Source organism: Lepidochelys kempii, chromosome 1 (assembly GCF_965140285.1).
Source record: "Lepidochelys kempii isolate rLepKem1 chromosome 1, rLepKem1.hap1, whole genome shotgun sequence".
Lineage (NCBI taxonomy): Eukaryota > Metazoa > Chordata > Testudines > Cheloniidae > Lepidochelys > Lepidochelys kempii.
This window is the reverse complement of record NC_136380.1, coordinates 49,401,846-49,420,086: the sequence shown is the minus strand read 5'-3', so window position 1 is coordinate 49,420,086 and position 18,241 is coordinate 49,401,846. Positions and strand designations below refer to the sequence as shown.

The window sequence follows — 18,241 nt, the reverse complement described above, 5'->3', positions numbered from 1 at the left end:
GGAAGAAACTGTTTATCTTAAGAAGTGGACAATCATAAGAAAAATCTGAAATCTAATGCTTTAGAAAAGTGAATGGAAGAGTGCACATATCTTTAAAACCAGTTGATGAACCTGGGGCCGGACGAGTTGCATCCGAGAGTGCTAAAGGAATTGGCGGCTGTGATTGCAGAGCCATTGGCCATTATCTTTGAAAACTCGTGGCGAACGGGGGAAGTCCCAGATGACTGGAAAAAGGCTAATGTAGTGCCAATCTTTAAAAAAGGGAAGGAGGAGGATCCTGGGAACTACAGGCCAGTCAGCCTCACCTCAGTCCCCAGAAAAATCATAGAGCAGGTCCTCAAAAAATCAATCCTGAAGCACTTACATGAGAGGAAAGTGATCAGGAACAGTCAGCATGGATTCACCAAGGGAAGGTCATGCCTGACTAATCTAATCGCCTTCTATGATGAGATTACTGGTTCTGTGGATGAAGGGAAAGCAGTGGATGTATTGTTTCTTGACTTTAGCAAAGCTTTTGACACGGTCTCCCACAGTATTCTTGTCAGCAAGTTAAAGAAGTATGGGCTGGATGAATGCACTATAAGGTGGGTAGAAAGTTGGCTAGATTGTCGGGCTCAACGGGTAGTGATCAATGGCTCCATGTCTAGTTGGCAGCCGGTGTCAAGTGCAGTGCCCCAGGGGTCGGTCCTGGGGCCGGTTTTGTTCAATATCTTCATAAATGATCTGGAGGATGGTGTGGATTGCACTCTCAGCAAATTTGCGGATGATACTAAACTGGGAGGAGTGGTAGATACGCTGGAGGGCAGGGATAGGATCCAGATGGACCTAGACAAATTGGAGGATTGGGCCAAAAGAAATCTGATGAGGTTCAATAAGGATAAGTGCAGGGTCCTGCACTTAGGACGGAAGAACCCAACGCACAGCTACAGACTAGGGACCGAATGGCTAGGCAGCAGTTCTGCGGAAAAGGACCTAGGGGTGCCAGTGGACGAGAAGCTGGATATGAGTCAGCAGTGTGCCCTTGTTGCCAAGAAGGCCAATGGCATTTTGGGATGTATAAGTAGGGGCTTAGCGAGCAGATCGAGGGACGTGATCGTTCCCCTCCATTCGACATTGGTGAGGCCTCATCTGGAGTACTGTGTCCAGTTTTGGGCCCCACACTACAAGAAGGATGTGGATAAATTGGAGAAAGTCCAGCGAAAGGCAACAAAAATGATTAGGGGACTGGAACACATGACTTATGAGGAGAGGCTGAGGGAACTGGGATTGTTTAGTCTGCAGAAGAGAAGAATGAGGGGGGATTTGATAGCTGCTTTCAACTACCTGAGAGGTGGTTCCAGAGAGGATGGTTCTAGACTATTCTCAGTGGTAGAAGAGGACAGGACAAGGAGTAATGGTCTCAAGTTGCAGTGGGGGAGGTTAAGGTTGGATATTAGGAAAAACTTTTTCACTAGGACAGTGGTGAAACACTGGAACGCGTTACCTAGGGAGGTGGTAGAATCTCCTTCCTTCGGAGTTTTTAAGGTCAGGCTTGACAAAGCCCTGGCTGGGATGATTTAATTGGGGATTGGTCCTGCTTTTGAGCAGGGGGTTGGACTAGATGACCTCCGGAGGTCCCTTCCAACCCTGATATTCTATGATTCTATATCAAGCATTCTAGTGTGCTTGCTCAGTAAATATCAATATGTATGAACAAACCACCATAGTTGCAAATTTGTTCAAAGATTTAGACACTTAAAATTTTTGAAGTATTCGTGTTCATCAAAATTTGACTGTTTTTAAAATCACCTAACAGTATCTCTTAAAATTAGTAATACAAATCAGTTTATAAGCACAGACACAAATACCTCCACTTTCTTAAAAATTCTAAAGACTAACAAAAGCACATTTAATGCTACACAAAAAGTTTAAAGGAAATGTGAAGGCTTTTAGAAATTCCATATCTGAATATAGATATTTACATGGGGGTGGTTTGCAGTGTTAGAGAAAAAGCTAGGAAGAAGGGTCCATTAATAAATGAGGATGACATGATTTATATCCAGCTAAGATATTGAACTCCCTTTCAAACAGAAAAAAGTTTGCAAAATTGGCAAACCATGAAACCAAACCCAAAAATGATCTCTGGACATAATATTTTGGAGTCCTGAGCCCAATTTTCAGCTCCACCAAAGGCTTGTGTGTGATCACGTCATTCAGTGTATTAACATTCTCCGTCAACAATGGGTCAAGTTTTTCCCAGCTGGGTTTCACCAGCCTGGAAAGACATGTCCAAAGCACAGAGTTTGTAGCTCAAAATATTTCCAGCATCACTTAACATTCCTCACAAGGAGCAACACTGAATGAAGTAGAGTAGACAAAGGGCCAGAGTCTCCAGTCCACTAAGTTCACTTTCCTCCATGAAAGCAGTGCAAAGAGAACTTAAGCCAACCAGAAGCTCCTACAGAATTCTCCCTGAGTAGGGGGAATCTCTGCTAGCATAAAAGTGGAATAGGTAGCCTAGCCACCTTTACGCCACCTGCCCTCACCCATAACACAGAGAGGAGTGGGTGCTGGAAGCAGGTGGTAATGTGAAGGAGGCACAGCCCACTACATCCAGTTGTCTACAGGTATAAGTTTGAGTGGCCCCCTATTCGTCTGTTACCAGTGCTGGGCCTCTAACAAGGAGCTGCAAATGGCTCCCTGTGGCTGCCCCTCTCCACTACATCCAAGCAGAGCCACAGAAACAGTTAAGTCCAAACCTTTCTAATTTTATCTACAAGTGAACATATTTCCTCAGAAAATGATGCGGAGGTGGGAACTTGTATTAATTTAGTGCCTCATACAGTTTTTATTAACCACCCCATCTACTACATGAAACAGAGTAGTCTACATGAGACTTGTGTACATGAGAAAGTTGTATGGTCTAACCTAAGGTGTGATTTAAATTTACTTTAGTTACACTGGTATCGCAGGCTGCATGGACACTTATTTCAGTTTAAACCAGACTTATTTCAATTTAGCTTAAGTTTACTGGGAACAGGTTTAAGCTAACCTGAAAACCCTCTTAAATCAAAATAAGTGTATCCACACACGGTTTACACCAGTATAATAAAATCAATTTAAAAATCAACTAAATATGTTACAGTAATAGGTAAAAAACATACATAGGTGTTTTTTAAGTTGGCGTGCTTTTAAGTCTTAAAGAGGAAAGCAACTTTTAAATTTTGTGTAGTTTGTCAGGGTGTGCACACATATACTTAAGTACGGCCAAAAAGGAATTAGTCCAGAAGAATTAAAGCATGAGACTTACTGCTTTGTACACATCTACAACACTCCAAATTAGCCTTCTTAGGATTCATTCCAAGGCTTTCTTGCCACTATATACTGGATGATGAAGTACAAAAAGAGTTGTATTTAGGAAGGCCTGATTATGATCTATGTAATTTCATCTTAAACTGAGTGTATGCCTTTTTTTTTTCCCCCAGAGCATGAAAAGATCTTAGCACGGAGAACTTCCTTCAACCTGTTTCAGAGTAGCAGCCGTGTTAATCTGTATTTGCAAAAAGAAAAGGAGTACTTGTGGCACCTTAGAGACTAACCAATTTATTTGAGCATAAGCTTTCGTGAGCTACAGCTCACTTCATTGGATGCACGAAAGCTTATGCTCAAATAAATTGGTTAGTCTCTAAGGTGCCACAAGTACTCCTTTTCTTTTTCCTTCAACCTGTAAAACTGGATATTCAATTTTAGGAATAAACTCCACATTAATTCCAAGAACCACCTTATACTTGCAAAGTATACAATGTTTCGCTTCAATGGATAATGCCCCTAGTTCAGATACCCTCCTTGACAAGGTGATGACTAAAAGAAAATTATTTTCATTGACAAGAAGTAAAGACTTTTCAACAGAGGTTATAAATTGGTGCTTAGTGAGAGTATTCAGGAAAACGTTCAGCTCCTATGGCTTTGTTCTATCATTTTTTTGAGTAGTAATTAGGCATGCTCACTACACAATTTTCTGATACATGGGTGAAAGCCTGTTGACACAAATATGCTGAAATATAGCCTCCATCTGACCTTAAGTTTGGGGTTTTAAAATTCCTATCAAGCCCATTTTGCAGAAATTAAAACAAGTGCTGACCTTGTCGCTTATAGGAAAAAATATCCTGGCCTTTACACCAAAATTTGAATTGAGACCAAGTTATAGAATATGTTGACGCATTCCTTGACACTAGTAATTTGGCAAGACTAACACGTTAATAGCCTCTATTCTTTAACTCTCTCCTTTCAAAATTGAAGCAGTTACATTTACGGCTGGCGTACACACAGGCTAGCCCCCAAATCATGAAGTGTTTCCTAAAACTGATTTATTTACTTGGGTGCAAGTCTTTCTTTGGACACATTTTGGAATATATGTGTATTAGCTAAATTGATTTTAGCCACTTTTATTCCAAATAAGTGTCCATGGACAAACTTCCACTGAAAATAAATTAATCTGGTTTTAATTCACACCTTGTTATTTCAGTGAAAGTTTGCAGCACCTCTGCATCTTGATGTAGAATGAGTCCACGTGACAACAACAGGTATTTTCTGCAACGGAAATAGATGAGAAGGCTAACTGACATATTGCTTACATAACAGAACTGAGGTTGCCTTGAACAGCGGGGGGCAATTAGAAGCATAATTGATTTCTCCTTCCTGATCTTCTGAATCAGGCTGGATCAACATAGCATTAAAACAGAACTGGACACAAAACTGCCCATAAACTCCTCCTTGACACATGGGAGAGTGAATGGAAGATCTAAGCCAGTGGCTCTGTAACTTTTTTTTACTGGTGACTCCTTTCACATAGCAAGCCTCTGAATGCAACCCCCCTTATAAATTAAAAGCACTTTTTATATATTTAACACCATTATAAATGCTGGAGGCAAAGCAGGATTTAGGGTGGAGGTTGACAGCTCATGACCCCCCCATGTAATAACTTCGCGACCCCCTCAGGCATCCCGACCCCCAGTTTGAGAACCCCTGATCTAAGCCCAGCCTCCTGGCCAATACTGCAGGACCAAGATCTGGTGAGTGGATCCAAGCCACCTGGAGAGCACAGCAAAACAACCTCATCCTCAGAAATAATTACATTGCTGAACTTTACATCAATAACGTTTTTCAACTATGAGCTATATTTGTTCATGTTCTTGAGGGCTGCAAGGAATGGCAATGCAGGGTACTTCATGGAGAGAAAATAAATTAATTTGCATCAGAATTTGGTGGTTGTTGCAAAGGAACACATGGGGCCCTTTGCACTGATCGATAATATAAACTTTTTGGCAAGGTTCTCCAACAAGTTAGATTTAGCCCAGTATGCCCATTCCTCTTGGATAACATTCTCTACAGATAGCTGTGGGACATGGGTGCTTTAGATGCAGATGAAAAATACTTCTGAGTTGTCTGATCCTTTTGTATTTTCCTCTTCTCCTTTCTCTTCCTGTGTCAGATTGTTAGGGGAAAAGATCTAGACTGGTAATTAACCATGTGAGGAGAGTTTTAAAAACATTTTTAACTGAAGATGTCTTACCCTCTCTCCTTCTAAAGTTCTGCCCAGCATAAGATCACTGGCCTTCCAAAAGAAGGGGAAAGTATTCTTTCCCTTCTCAGGTCTCAAAGACTTTTTCTTAGAATTTGATGACCTATAAAATTTCAGTTATGTCATTGGCCAACTAAATATAAAGAACAGGCTAAGGGAGAAGCTCTGGTGTTTTCTCTTTGATCTGCAGTACACCACATATTTTAATCAATTTATCTGGGGCTAGTTCCTCCTCTTATGTGGAATTAAAACCAGAGGAAAAAAGATAACTAGTCTTTAGTTTTAATGGAATCTTGGATAGCTTTGCTTTTTCTCAGAAGCAGCCTTCCTGGCCTTGGATTTCTTTTTCTTCAAAACAGCCTCTGCCTTAGGGTATGTCTTCACTGTAATTAAAAACCCACAGCTGGCCTATGCCAGCAGACTCGGACTTCCGGGGCCCAGGCTAAGGGGCTGTTGAACTGCAGTATAGACGTTCAGGCTCAAGCTGGAGCCTGGGCTCTAGGACCCTGAGAGGTGGGAGGATCACAGAGCTCGGGATACAGCCCGAGGCCAAATGACTACACCATAATTAAACAGTTTGTAATGGGATCGCAAGCGCCCCTTGTCCAAATGCGTGCGCCTACACTCTCTCAGTTTGTGGTGGGTCTTCGGTGACTCAATCTTCCAGACAGAGTTACACACAATTTGTATGTAAAATAGGGAAACAGTCCAAAAGGGGGGCCCTATCTCAGTTGGGCTTTCTTCCCCTGTCGCCCTCCCTGGGCTCAGGCTCTTAATTAGTCCTGCAGCCTTTAAAATGGCCTTGGCCCTGGCATTGAGCTATATTCCAGGACTCCCTCCATGGAGACAATGTCCTCACCCCCTCTGGGCCTTTTGGGCCCAGAACTCCTGCTGGGCCACAGAAAGAGTTCAGTTCCCCTTTGGGATGCACAGTTCAGACCACTTTTCCAGTGGCTGATGCGGGGAACCCAGGCGCACCCTCTACTCTGGGTCCCAGCCCAGGGGCCCTAAAGATAGCAGCTGTCCACCATGCCCCTTTAACTGAGCTGCATTGCTGCTATGATTCCCTGGGCCATGTCCCTGTGGCCCCAGCACATTCTTCACCCTTATCTCAGGGCCTTGTCTTGGTTGAGTCCCAGCTGCCACCCAGAGCGCCTTCTCGCTTCCCCAGGTCCCTACCAGCACTGCTCTGTCCAAGGTCCTGTAGCTCCCTCAGCCAGCTAGGCACACCAGCCACGCTCCTCCAACTCCAGCAAGGAACTGATCTCACTCTGGCTCTGCAGCTCTTCTTATACTAGCCTGGTGCGCCCTGATGGGCTGCTCCCTGCAGCCCCTTTCCGATTGGCAATATCCCACACAACCATTCTAAGCAGCTTGAAGGATCCTCTCCACTGCCTTTTTCTGGGGCAGGCTGTGGCAAGTCTGCAAGGCCTCCAGCACGGGGCCTCAGAGCCTGGTCCACCCCACCCACTCTTAGCCAGAGTCAGCTGGCACAGCCTGCCACATCTGTCTAATTGCATTGTACACATCATCAAAGATGACAAAGAAAGGGCTTTCCATATTTACTGGGGACAGAGGAGATTCCTTAGGCTCACACTCTCAGTTTCAGATTTTATTTTATTTTTAATTAAAGGACACAAAGCTTGGTCTTTGGTGATCTGGCTCCTGGGAGATGGAAGTTCCTGATGCAGGAAGGCAGGGGAGAAATAGGCAATGACAAAAGGTCAACACAGCCACTACCTGTGGTTGATAAGGCAAGTCCAATCATCTTCCTGCCCTTTCGGATGTACCTTTGGCTAATGCTACTTTGTGAGGACTCCTTCTCAGTTAAGGGGTATTACCACCCACTTCCCCATATCAGTCTGAGTTTCTGGTCCAGATTGGCTTCTTTCTTGTTTTGCCAGCTTGTTGCTTTGAGGATGGGTGTGACTGCTCCTGTCTGACACTCCCATCAGAAGAGAATATGAATAGCAGCTTTAACCTTTGCTTCTTCATAAGCTCATCAGATATTACCAGGCTCTCATATTTAACACACCAAGAAGACCTGGTTAGCCTGCCTACAGCTGTGGATTGTGGGCTTGTCAGGGACAGACACACTCCTATTCTGTTCTGGTCTGCTTCCTAAACTCAGAATTGGTTGAAGACCCATTATTTAGGATCTGTGGACCTTATTATGCAGAAGAATAGAGAGAAGCAGTGGTGATAGACAAGAACAGAAATGGGTAGGACAAAGGCAGGCAAGGAAAAAAACATTACACCCCAAGCCCACAATGAGAGTGCCTTTTTATTCAGAGCTTAAACATTTCCTCCAGGACTTTCCCAATTCAAGCATGAGGAAGTAGAATGAGTAATACAGAAGACCTGACCCTGGTAAAATATACTGACCATAGACTTTATTTTTAAAATTATAAGGCCTATTTTTCCCCCATTCACGAGACCATCATTTTGACAACCTGAAAAAAAGATGTGCTGCTTACTCAAGCGAGATGGGAGGGAAACAGCTCAGCACCCACATCCCCCTCTAATATAGATTTGAGAAGACCAACAGCGAGGCAAAAAGTAGCCCAGAGAGGGGGAGCATAATGCTCAGGGATGGCCACACTAATGAAAATGGATATTAATTCTTAAATTTCCAGAAAGTAACAAGAAAGAAGTTGCTGTTTTCCCACTACAAAGGATAACAAATGTTTCCCAATCTAGTTACAGCTATACAGTATTTTAATGCCATTAAGAGACATATGATTTTCAATCTATTAAAATTTGTGAATCACTGCATAGGTATTTAAATAAATAGTAACTTGCAATGCCAATGACATAAAACTGGAAATCAGTTATCTTTTTGTATGAAACATGTGAATCACACTTATAAATGCAGTCTTTTCTAATTACTCTGTGACATAACTTCTATAATTACTTTTTTTCTACAACTTTCAGATTAGTCTTCTTATACATTTACTCTTACGCACTGATCGTTTTGAGTTACTTAGATGTGACAGTAAGAAAAACATTTAATTCCAAATCAGACTTGGCAAACTTTTCAAATATTACATAACACATATTCAGAGCAAAAAAATCCATTTTAAGACTGTCTAAAACAAATATAGTATGGTATTTACCTTAAGTTTGAATTCAAGCTGCGGTAAAACAGAAAGCAAGAGATGACTGTCAATATTGTATAACTCCAGAATTAAGTCAAAGACATGCTCTGACAGATCACTGATAGAAGTTTTCCCAAGCATAAGCACCTGATTGAAGAACTGGAAAGTAAAACAAAGAACATTACATCAGTAACAGAATACAAGTAAAATAGTATACATCTTGTGTCTTTTCTAAAATTCTAACTTCACCGACCACTGAATCAATATAATATCTTCACTAATTCAGGTAAGGATACAAATTTCTATTAAAATGATAAAAGGGGGGAGAAACGAGTTTATGGAAAGATAACCCTTAAGATATAGTACTTTTTCCTATCAATCTATATTCATAAACTAGAGATGAAAAGCAACAATACAAAAAGGTGTCATGCAATGTTTAGTTTATCACAGCAAGTCTAGAAACAACTTTAACAAATAATTCCTCTATCAGTTTCAATTATATCAGATATTTTGTAGTGTGACTAAATTTAGAGTTATTTAACCACAAGCGACACCAATTTATTTCAAAAGCATTCCATCCTTTTGCCTAAATGGGACCAATATAGAGAAATAGCTAGGGAGTTACCACACTACTGTAAAAACATAATGTATGAAGTGTAGCTGTAGCCATGTTAGTCACAGGATCTTAGAGAAACAAGGTGGGTGAGGTGATATCTTTCATTGGACCAACTTCTGTTCATGATGAGAGAGAGATTTCGAGCCACACACAGCTCTTCTTCAGATCACACAGCTTTGTGTGGCTCAAAAGCCTGTCTCTCTCATCATGAACAGAAGTTGGTCCAATTAAAGGTACTATCTCACTCTTGTCTCTCTGATTTATAAAGCTGTTAAATAGAAATTTATGAGCTCACAATGACTGTATGGCTAAGAATTTATATCCACAAAGCAGCATTTTTGTACACTGCAGTTATAAAGCAAACATTTCTCATTGACTTATATGGACATGAGGGTAAATCTGTACTTTCAACTATAAAATAATTACATGGAAAAACAAATTAAATATTGCTTTACTTTTTAATCACTCTGTTACTTACTGTGTACTGAAATACGTACTGTGTGGTAGGGAGGAAGGAAAGAAAGTTATCATTCCTAACTCATTTTAGACCACGGAACTGTTTCTTAAACTGCTTTTTTTAATCTACCGAAGAGCCCCATGCCCAAAGTGTGCAACACTGTTCATGTCACTCCAAAACCATCAAGTCCAGTGGTGGAGCACATTTAATTGGTGCTCACTCCTGTCTCTGCCTGGACTTGGGCACAGCATCAACCACTACCCACTCTACCTGATAAATGTATATCAGATCAGAGCAAGTACCATGCACTAGATCTAAATTTTCAAAAGTATCCACTTTTAGGTACCCAACCTGAGAAATCTTGGGTCTGATTTTTCTAAGTATTAAGCACCTACAACTCACCTGAAGTCAAAAGGAGCTCCAGGTACTCAGGCCCAATTGCTTTGAAACGGGCACCAAAAATTTGAGGCACTCAAAAATCAATGCCTACCTTTGAAAATTTGACAACAGGTATTGCATCAAACAAGTGGTATTGTGCCATGCAACAGGCAAGCCAGGATAGAGGAGGCCCCTCTCCTTCCCAATAGTCAAGAGGAAGAAGAACATCCTACCAAAAACCAAAAGGCTGTATTAACCTGATAGGGAATTCTTTTATCGATCCTTTGAGAGAAACGTGTGATTTGAGGTGAGAGGAAAAACACAAAGCTTAAGTTGTGCACCTTTTAGATGGGTAAAGATGAACCTGACTTCTTTGAACTCAAAAAAACATTAACCAATTATGCCCTTTTCCTGTGTCAAATTAATTTTTCCACCCTTGTGTTTCTAAAACAAATCATAGAACTCTTTTGTGCATCAGCATGATCAATTTGCAAGGGTATGTACAGACCTTGGTAAAGCATTTGAACAATTAACTGCAAAGCCAGCAGGGGGAGTTCAAATGTTCAGTGTGCTACTGTAACATGAATCAAGCCAATTAGGAAAAAAGGGAGCTTCTTTCATAAGGTGAGAAAAGAAAAGAAAAATGAAAAACTTAACTGATCAGGAAAGGATGCACCATATTTACAAATCAAAAAATTGTGTGCTATACTAGAAACAGATTTACCCTCATGTCCATATAAGTCAATGAGAAATGTTTGCTTTATAACTGCAGTGTACAAAAATGCTGCTTTGTGGATATAAATTCTTAGCCATAGTCATTGTGAGCTCATAAATTTCTATTTAACAGCTTTATAAATCAGAGAGACAAGAGTGAGATAGTACCTTTCATTGGACCAACTTCTGTTCATGATGAGAGAGACAGGCTTTTGAGCCACACAAAGCTGTGTGATCTGAAGAAGAGCTGTGTGTGGCTCGAAATCTCTCTCTCATCATGAACAGAACTGGCCTTATGGGATGTGTGTGTTTTTTTTTTGGGGGGGGGGGAGGGGTTGTTGTTTTTTTTTAAACAAGCAGCTTCTACTGGAAGATGTACATTCCTGGTTCAATTGTGTGTCCTCTATTGTGTTTCTTTATTTACCCTACCAAAGAAAATTTGTTCTCGAAATGTACCCCACAAGTGGGGAATGATACTTAATACATTCTATAGCATTAAAGAACAGAGAGCTGTCAATGCAAAGATTTTTCACCACGAGGAAGGATTTTTATTGCAGTAGCACCTTGAGGCCCCAGTCTGGATTCATGGACCCTTTGTGCTAGATGCTATACCTACCACAAACAGCTTACAATCTTTGCATGAGACAAGATATGTAGCTACAAACAGCAAACTGGAAGGTTGTGGAGAGAGAATCAGTGAGACATGGTAACAGTGAAATAATCACATTAAGTATAAGCAGCCACAGTATACCAACTGCCTAGAATGGAGACCAGGGTTGCCACATTTCCAAAAAACAAAAATCTAATTAAGCTCCATTCTTGTCTCCCGTTCCTATCTTCTTATCCATGTTAATTAACATGAATCGTGCAACCATGAATTATGGTGGAGTAGCAGCAACAACTGAGTTAAGCTGAAGCCCAAGTTTTGCTTAAGCAGGGATGTTAAAACTTTCAAAATTATCTGCTTTGATTATTATCAATATGAATTACTAGATGTCCTTTGCATAATTTTTACACACACCCTTAATAGCAACCTCTCCAATCTTAAATTCGTAAAACATATTTAATATTGTATCAGATGTAAAGATTTTTTGCTACAAGAGTATGAGGTCAGAGTTGCAGAATCTTGTAAGTATACGTTTGATGAAGTTGGAGTGCCTATTGCTTTTATCTGTCACAGTTGGAAGTAAATGCAGTGTGGTATTGAGAGCATTTAAGGCTACATGAAGGTAGTAAGCAATAGTGAATATTTCCCCTAAGTTTATTTCCATGCTCTTAAGGTTTAGGGTGGCTGCAGTATGCCCTGCTGCAACCTTACCTGTAATAAACAAAGTCTGTGTTACATATGTTACTTACAGAAGCACTCACATTTTTCTTATGCCTGATCGCTCTTCCTTCTCATCTCTTATTTCTCTCCCTCATCATCCATCTCTTCTCTGAAGTCTTCCCTCTCTATTCAGCTCTTAACTATTCCTTCCACGCCACCTGTAGTTTTTCTTTGTCCTCCATCCTTCCTGTCTATTCCTCCTTCTAACTCTGTTCCCCCTTTTTTCCCCCATGACAGTGGTGTAAGAAATCTAGTCATACAGTTACTCCCACAGTCAGATCACTTTCTCCATACCTATAACAAACAGTAGTACATTGCCTACTTTCTTAAATCCTTTAGGCAGAGCAACAGAGGTGTGGAAAAATCAAACAGATATGGTAAGAGCTGCATGAATGCTGCTCTCAGTTCTGTGGATCATGCCAGGAATCTAAGCAGCAACTTAGAAATGGAGAATGAAAAACATGCAGGTAACACCCCTTGTCAAGCCAAAAGCTTTAACAACATAGGCACTAGGCCTAATACAGATAAAAAATAATAATAATATACCCAAAATAGGGTTTTGGCATGGTTAAACAGAATACCATTTATTTAAATATTTTTGGATGTTTTCTACATTTTCAAATATATAGATTTCAGTTACAATACAGAATACGAAGTATACAGTGCTCACTTTATTTTTTATTACAAATAGTTGCACTGTAAAAATGATAAATAGTATTTTTCAATTCACCTAATACAAGTACTGTAGTGCAATCTCTTTATAATGAAAGTTGCACTTACAAATATAGAATTATGTACAAAAACTGCATTCAAAAACAAAACAATGTAAAATTTTAGAGCCTGCAAGTCCACTCAATCCTACTTCTTGTTCAGCCAATCACTCAGAAAAACAAGTTTACAGTTGCACCTGAAAGTGAGAACAGGTGTTCGAATGGCACTGCTGTAGCTGGCATGTCAAGATATTAACATGCCAGATGCACTAAAGATTCATGTCCCTTCATGCTTCAACCCCCATTCCAGAGGACATGCGTCCATACTGATGAGGGGTTCTGCTCAACAACAACTGAAAACTAGGCAGGCTGACACATGTTCATTTTCATCATCTGAGTCAGATGCCACCAGCAAAACATTGATTTTCTTTTTTGGTGGTTCGCATTCTGTAGTTTCCACATCAGACTGCTGCTCTTCTAAGAGTTCTGAAAGCACGCTCCACACCTCGTCCGTTTCAGATTTTGGAAGGCACTTCAGATTCTTAAACCTTGGGTCGAGTGCTGTAGCTAACTTAGAAATCTCACATTGGTACCTTCTTCGCATTTTGTGAAATCTGCAGTGAAAGTGTTCTTAAAATGAACATGTGCTGGGTCATCAACCGAGACTGCTATAACATGAAATATAAGGCAGAATGCAGGTAAAACAGAGCAGGAGACATACAATTCTCCCCCAAAGAGTTCAGTCACAAATGTAATTAACGCATTTTTTTTTTAACGAGCGTCATCAGCATGGAAGCATGTCCTCTAGAATGGTGGTCAAAGCATGAAGGATCATACAAATGATTACCATATCTGGCATGTAAATAACTTGCAATGCCAGATACAAACGTGCCATGCAAATATGACTGTTCTCACTTTCAGGTGACATTGTAAATAAGAAGAGGGCCGCATTATCTCCTGTAAATGTAAACAAACTTGTTCGTCTTAGCGATTAGCTGAACAAGAAGTAGGACTGAGTGGACTTTTAGGGTCTGAAGTTTTACATTGCTTTGTTTTTGAGTGCAGTAACGCAACAACAAAAATCTACATTTGTAAGTGGCACTTTCATTACAAAGATTGCGCTACAGTACTTGTATGAGGTGAACTGAAAAATACTATTTTTTTTATCATTTTTACAATGCAAATACTTGTAATCAAAAGTAATATGCATTTCAATTTCAATTACAACACAGAATACAAAATATATGAAAATGTAGAAAAACATCAAAATATTTAATAAATTTCCATTGTTATTCTATTGTTTAATAGTGCGATTAAAACTGCGATTAATGTTTTTAATTGTGATTAATTTTTTTGAGTTAATCGCATGAGTTAACTGCAGTTAATAGACAGCCCTAATCCAGGACCAATTTTTTCTTCTAGCAGGAGCTTCCTGGAATGTATTCTACTGAAAGACCAGAGAGACTGGTCTGAAGGTGTGATTTGTATACACCTACACGCCAGTGGTTGTAGGTGCACAAATGAGCAACTGAGAAAGGAGATGCTCAGTCCTGTTAGCAACAGTGTGCAGTACCACAACCTTCAGTCTTTCCTGAAATCAAGAGGGATCCAGGAAGTTTTCTAAGAGGAGCCTGAGCTATCATCTGACTGTCACAGATGAAGGAACAGTTCCATTGTAATCATGATCATGGGTTAGATCAGACCAATGAAGAAATTATGCAAGAAGCTTCTATACTTGCTGACATTGACTACATATTAATGCTAGTTTGTGTAGGTTTTATTTCCCCCTTATCTTATGTTAATTACCATCCCCCTTGTCTGAAGAGGTAAGCCCTTGACACCAGACGACTGTAAAAAATAACTTTCATTCTATTCATACACACACCAAAAAAAAAACAAAAAAAACTTCCTTTGATTTCCATTTTAGAGCACTGAACCTAAAAGAAAAAAAGTGTAGAAGCCATAGACCATCAACTCCCTAGTTACTGGTATTAGTTGCAAGTTGGTGTAGACACGACCTAAGTCCCACAGTATGATAGAAGACCTGTCCAACAATGCAGCATAATCTAATGGGCAAGACACCGAACTAGAAGTTGGAGGCCTCGGTTCTATTCCCAGCTCTGCCACTGACCCGCTGTGCCACCTTGGGCATGTTACTTCATCTCTCTCTGCCTCTATTTCCCCTCCCACACTTTGTCTTGTCTATTTAGATTGTTAGCTCTTTGTGACAGGGACTGTCTCTCACTACATATATGTATAGAGCCTAACAATGCAACTAACATGAATGGGACCTCTAGGTGCTATCCTAATACAAAATGATAAAAATAATACAAGCAGTTTGGTTTTGCAACTGTCAGGAAATTGTAACAGAGTACCTCAAATTTGGTAATGGCTTTGGTAATTTCTAAACAACTGAGTATTAGATTTTAAGGGCAATACGATATGGTATTTCTAATACAGCAGATGTTCTCCACCAGATAACAGTCTCAAACTATTAATCTTAAAAACTACCTACCCTACAACAAAATTAGTAACTACCAATAAATTACTCAGCTCTTTTAAAGTTATTTTCACCCATGTGTTTAATCACTTGCAAATCTTGACTTACGTTAGTAATGTACGGTTCAATAGCTTGAGCTGTCCTCTTTAGTAAAGCCTTTGCCAAGTCATATGCTTGCTTGTTTAAATTCTGAAAAACACAAATAGCAAACTTTGATCCACACATTAATCTTAAATATAGAATTTAAGAATCTTGAAATTAACATATACCAATAAATAATAAACCCCCTTGAATCCGTCAGTAGTTAAAGGGATGCTGTCAGATCAAAGCTGGTCCAAAATTTAGGTTTTGTAAAACAGAGTTTGAAAACTTAATTCACCTAATAGACAGTGAGTGGTGAATGGGGCATTTTCCCAAAGAAATCCAGGAGCATAAACAATCAATTCTCACAGAATATAAAATTTAATATTTTTCAAATTAAGTTAATCACCATTATGGTTGTGAAGATAACCTTCCAAATATGACCCAAAGTAGATGGAATCAGTGCTGCCTGTCTTCCTGATCTGTAAACCAACAGCCAAATTGCCTGCATCTGCTGCTGTTCCTCATGGCTCTTTTGCTGCTTGGGGAAAGCTGTGTGCCACAACATATACTGGCACTGGAGTTAGTCATGTGAGAGAGACCCCAAAATGGAAGCTGGTGAGAGGCAGAACAGCAGATGCCTGATGGCTGCAAGGGTAGAAGGTATCTATGTGGGAGGGGTATACAGCACAGAGATCACGGCCTTGCTCTCCTACAGGGGTATACAGCATAACGATGACAGCCTCGCTCTCCTACAGATGCACAGCCTGGATGATTGGGGAGAGAAAACAAAAAAACAAAACCCTTCTTCCCCTCTACCACGAGAAGAGGTTGGTGAATACAAACATTCCAAGAAGCACTTTGGTAGGGATTTTGGCACACTTTCCTCTTCTGTGATCTAAAAGTTGGGTTGTGTTTCTCACCATGGTACTGCCCATAAAACACATCACTGGTGGGCTTACCCTGCCTTTCCCACCACTGATTTCTTTTATCAATCTCTGACTAGTATGTAAATTTTTCAATAATTTCAGGAGCAGCAGACCAATTAAAACATTCTCCTGCAGTATTTGCAACACCACAATTGCAGTACTATTTTAATGCAATGAAAATTTCTTTTAAAATTACCCCTTAAGGTTAAGCAAACAAATGTGAAACTGAAAACTTCAACTGTAAAAAAATCAAATGCTCAGTTCTGATTATCTACAGTGTTATTTGTAATAAGAAAAAAACAATTTTTAACCTGAAAGAACCCTATACAAAATAATACACAGTTGTTTTTATACTCCATTTAAAAGAAAAAAAGAGTTGTCTTCAAGTATGATCTGTATAGAAATCATAGAACCACTGGGTTAGAAGGGTCAGCAAAGGTCATTAGTCTAAGCCCCTGCCAAGATACAAGATTTGTTGTTTCTCAACCATCAAAGGCATAGCTATCCAGCCTCCTTTTGAAAACCTCTACAGAAGGAGATTCCATGACTTCCCTAGGCAGTTTGTGTAGTATAGTAACATTGCTACATATGAACGGATATTCTTCATTTTACTCTAAATGTTGTTTTCTAAATTATTCCTAAACACCATGCATCATCAGAAACAGGAACTTACCTGAAAAAGGGTTGCTTAATTTCTACGTAGCTATTTTAATGCACACAGGGAGAAATATATCCTTATATTTGTAACAGCACTCTACCCTTAAACTTTCCAACCCTAAACATTAGTATACTTGACCAGAAGGTTCCAATCTGAGGGATAGGAGCAAAGTAAGATATTTTTAGTTGTAATGGCAAAGAAAAACAAGCCATTGGTAAGTAAAAATATTAAATCAGTCAACAAAAGAAAAATCTGAAGACCATGAAAATTTTTTTTTTTGAATATTTATTGACTCAAGATTTGAGTCACTGCCTAAGTTCCCTCTAAGATGCGCGGCCATGCAGCAGCCTGTTAAGTGCTGAGCAGGAGCTCGGGGCTGTGGCAGGGAGATGCGCCTCTCCCCCAGCCCCAACCCAACCCAGCCCCACCAGTACTGGGTTTATATTGGTGCCAGGCCCATGCTCAGCAGGGGCCCCGCCAGCCTGATGTTCCACCTTCACTTGCGCTGCGACCTAGCAGTACTGGCTCCTCTACTCTCTGGCCCTCCCCAGTGCCCCTCTAGGCCCAGGGCTTCACCCAACACCCCTGCCCCTAGGGAGCCCGAAGCCCTGGACCATCACCAGCGGGCCAGACTGCAGATGGACCTGCCGTGGATGGGGGAGAGGCGCCCCTTCCCCGGCCCCAACCCTGCCCAGGCCAGGGGAGAAGCGCCTATCCCGTGGCTTCAGCTGCAGAGCTGCTGCGACGGAGAGAGGCACCTCTGCCGCTCCTCTTCTCCCCCCCACCCCACCCCCAGCCCAGTGTTGCTGCAGGGAGAGAGAGCTGGGGAAGAGTCCTCTCTCCCCACTGTAGCCCTGAGGCAGCCTGCACCCCAAGCCCCTCATCCCCAGCACCACCCTGGAGCCCTCACCCCCTCCTGCACCCCAAACCTCTGCCCCAGCCTTGAGCCCCCTCCTACACTCTGAACCCCTCGGCCCCACCCCCGCCACGTTAATTTTGTTATGTGCACCAATATGGAGGTCTCACATCACCTCCATATTGGTTCACATAACATTCATTCCGCACATGCGTGAGAAAAATTAGAGGGAACACTGGTCATTGCTAAAAGCAAATAAAAATTCTCATCCTGAACAACTATTCAGTGTTTTCACAGAACCTGATCATGGAAAAAACCTGAAACAATAACTGATCTACAACTACCTTCACTTTTTTT

General features: G+C 40.8%; 1 protein-coding gene across 8 annotated transcripts in view; it reads right to left on the bottom strand.

Annotated features, from left to right (window-relative positions):
- The window catches only part of PDS5B (PDS5 cohesin associated factor B), a 257,905-nt gene that overhangs the window by 125,789 nt on the left and 113,875 nt on the right, over positions 1–18,241 (bottom strand). For 7 of the 8 annotated variants that reach the window (XM_073341612.2, XM_073341603.2, XM_073341649.2 and 4 more), the window contains 2 exons: positions 15,469–15,549; positions 8,677–8,817 (listed from right to left, as the gene is read on the bottom strand). In XM_073341612.2, coding sequence (XP_073197713.1) covers positions 8,677–8,817; positions 15,469–15,549 — 222 coding nt within the window. Of the gene's footprint in view, positions 1–8,676; positions 8,818–15,468; positions 15,550–15,850; positions 16,190–18,241 lie in introns of those variants that run through there. The other variant, XM_073341657.2, reaches the window with a different exon arrangement.